The sequence below is a fragment of the Triticum dicoccoides genome, chromosome 5A (assembly GCF_002162155.2).
Source record: "Triticum dicoccoides isolate Atlit2015 ecotype Zavitan chromosome 5A, WEW_v2.0, whole genome shotgun sequence".
Lineage (NCBI taxonomy): Eukaryota > Viridiplantae > Streptophyta > Magnoliopsida > Poales > Poaceae > Triticum > Triticum dicoccoides.
The window spans coordinates 302,094,881-302,096,659 of NC_041388.1; the positions used below are offsets into that span (position 1 = coordinate 302,094,881).

Here is a 1,779-nt window from a genome sequence, read left to right on the forward strand (position 1 = left end):
CGCGTCAGCAGTGAGTGTGTGTTATCCATTAATAATAATTTAAAATCGCGTGAGGACGGCTAACACCGTCGTCGTCGTCGTCGTTGTTAACCCGGCCTTGTGTTCCTGATGGACTCTGTCCAATCCGAGGTAAGGAAACGTTCCTGGTTACTGCCAAATTATTAGGATAAGATAAGATAAACGCGTGCGCCTAAACAAAGTCGTTAATTGATTACTCACAGGGGCAACAGCTTTCTTCTTCTCAGTTAAAGAAAACGGATAGGGACAGACGAGTCTCTCCGCATGGTCGTAGCAGGCCATGCCTATTTAATCGCACCCGTCCGCTCTCCCCCATCTCTCTCTCTCTCTCTCTCTCTTCTTCTTCTTCTTCTTCGTTCTCTTCAGATCCCCGGAAGCGCCAGACCCGGAGCAACTGAGCAGCAAGTTCTCGGTCATGGACGACGACGGCGACTGGATCGCGGCGAGGTACCTCCTCTCCTCCATCCTCGGCCGGAACCCGCTCGTGGTCGACCACGTCGACGAGGAGTCCTTCCCGGTCGACCACGCCCCCGCCGCCGCCGCCCGCGGCGGGCCGGCGGAGGCGCCGGTGTGGCAGCCGCCGCCGGCTGTGTTCGCGGTGCCGAGCCTGGCCGGCACTGTTTGCGCGGTGTGCACGGAGGAGATCGCGGTGGCGGACCCCGTGGTGCGGCTGCCGTGCGCGCACTGGTACCACGCCGGCTGCATCGCGCCCTGGCTCGGGATCCGGAGCACCTGCCCCATGTGCCGCGCCGAGCTGCCGGCCAGGGAGGAGGCCGGCGGGGCCGGCGCCGTCGGCCGCGAGAAGCCCCCGCGCGCCGAGGCCGGGACCAGCGCCGCCGGCGTGCGGCGGGACGCGTCGTCGTACGGGGGGTACGTCGCCGCCGGGGGCGTCCTGTCCGGCTGATGGACGGGCGAGCGGGCCGTGGTGGACCGCGTCGTCGTGCGCGCGCCATGGCTTTTGTCTATTTTTTTCTTCGCCGGAGGAGTGCTGCTCGATACCTGTTGTACAAATGAAAAAATGGTTAATTATTAACATGATGTTGATTCTTGAGGGCTTAACTCGTCATTAGCATCTGCTGAATAGAAAAAAGAAGAAGGAAAAGCACTCGATGATTGTAAAGAGGAAAAGGGAAAAAAAATTAGCTGTGAAGTGAGAATCTGATTCCCTGTCGCAGGGTGATGAAGGAATACAATGCCTTTGCCAAAAGCAGCTATCACCATTCTTCCTTGGTCTATGCTACTCCCTCCTGTCCTCTTTTGTTTGCGTATAACTTTTTTCCGTTTTTTCCTGTTTAGTCTGCGCATCAGCTCTTTGTTGTGCTGCTTTCCCTTGGTGCCCTGCATCTGCCTCAGTAATTAACGGACGCATGCACGGCTGCATCAGGACTCCAGCCAATCCAGAGCGGCATGCAGATGGGCCCAAGCCATGCGCGTGGGGAAGAGAAAAGGGGACCAAAGAACCAAAGGAGCCTCCCAATCACCCGCATGCAGCTATTGACTGGTTGCATTGAGCAATTAAACTACCACATCTCTCCGATGCATGTACAGGGGCAATATAATCCGAAAAAGATGCATGCAGTCCCTCCTTGGTATCCGGGCTTCTCCTTATACGCAGAGAAAAAAGGACCAGAGGGAGTACTATTTTAGTGTAAAAGAAGTCATTTTCAAGGTTCAGTAACCAAGAGAGTACTAGATCACGTACATAAATGTTGCAAATTTAAAGATGTAAAATATACATCTTGGAAAAGTACATTTTACATT

At 54.9% G+C, this 1,779-nt stretch overlaps 1 protein-coding gene across 1 annotated transcript; it reads left to right on the forward strand.

Annotated features, from left to right (window-relative positions):
* The first annotated feature begins 349 nt into the window (after positions 1–349).
* On the forward strand, positions 350–1,253 carry LOC119297236 (probable E3 ubiquitin-protein ligase RHC2A). The gene has a single exon (XM_037575107.1). It carries the CDS (start codon positions 434–436, stop codon positions 920–922), a length of 489 nt encoding a protein of 162 aa, XP_037431004.1. The 5' UTR covers positions 350–433; the 3' UTR covers positions 923–1,253.
* Positions 1,254–1,779: the final 526 nt, after the last annotated feature.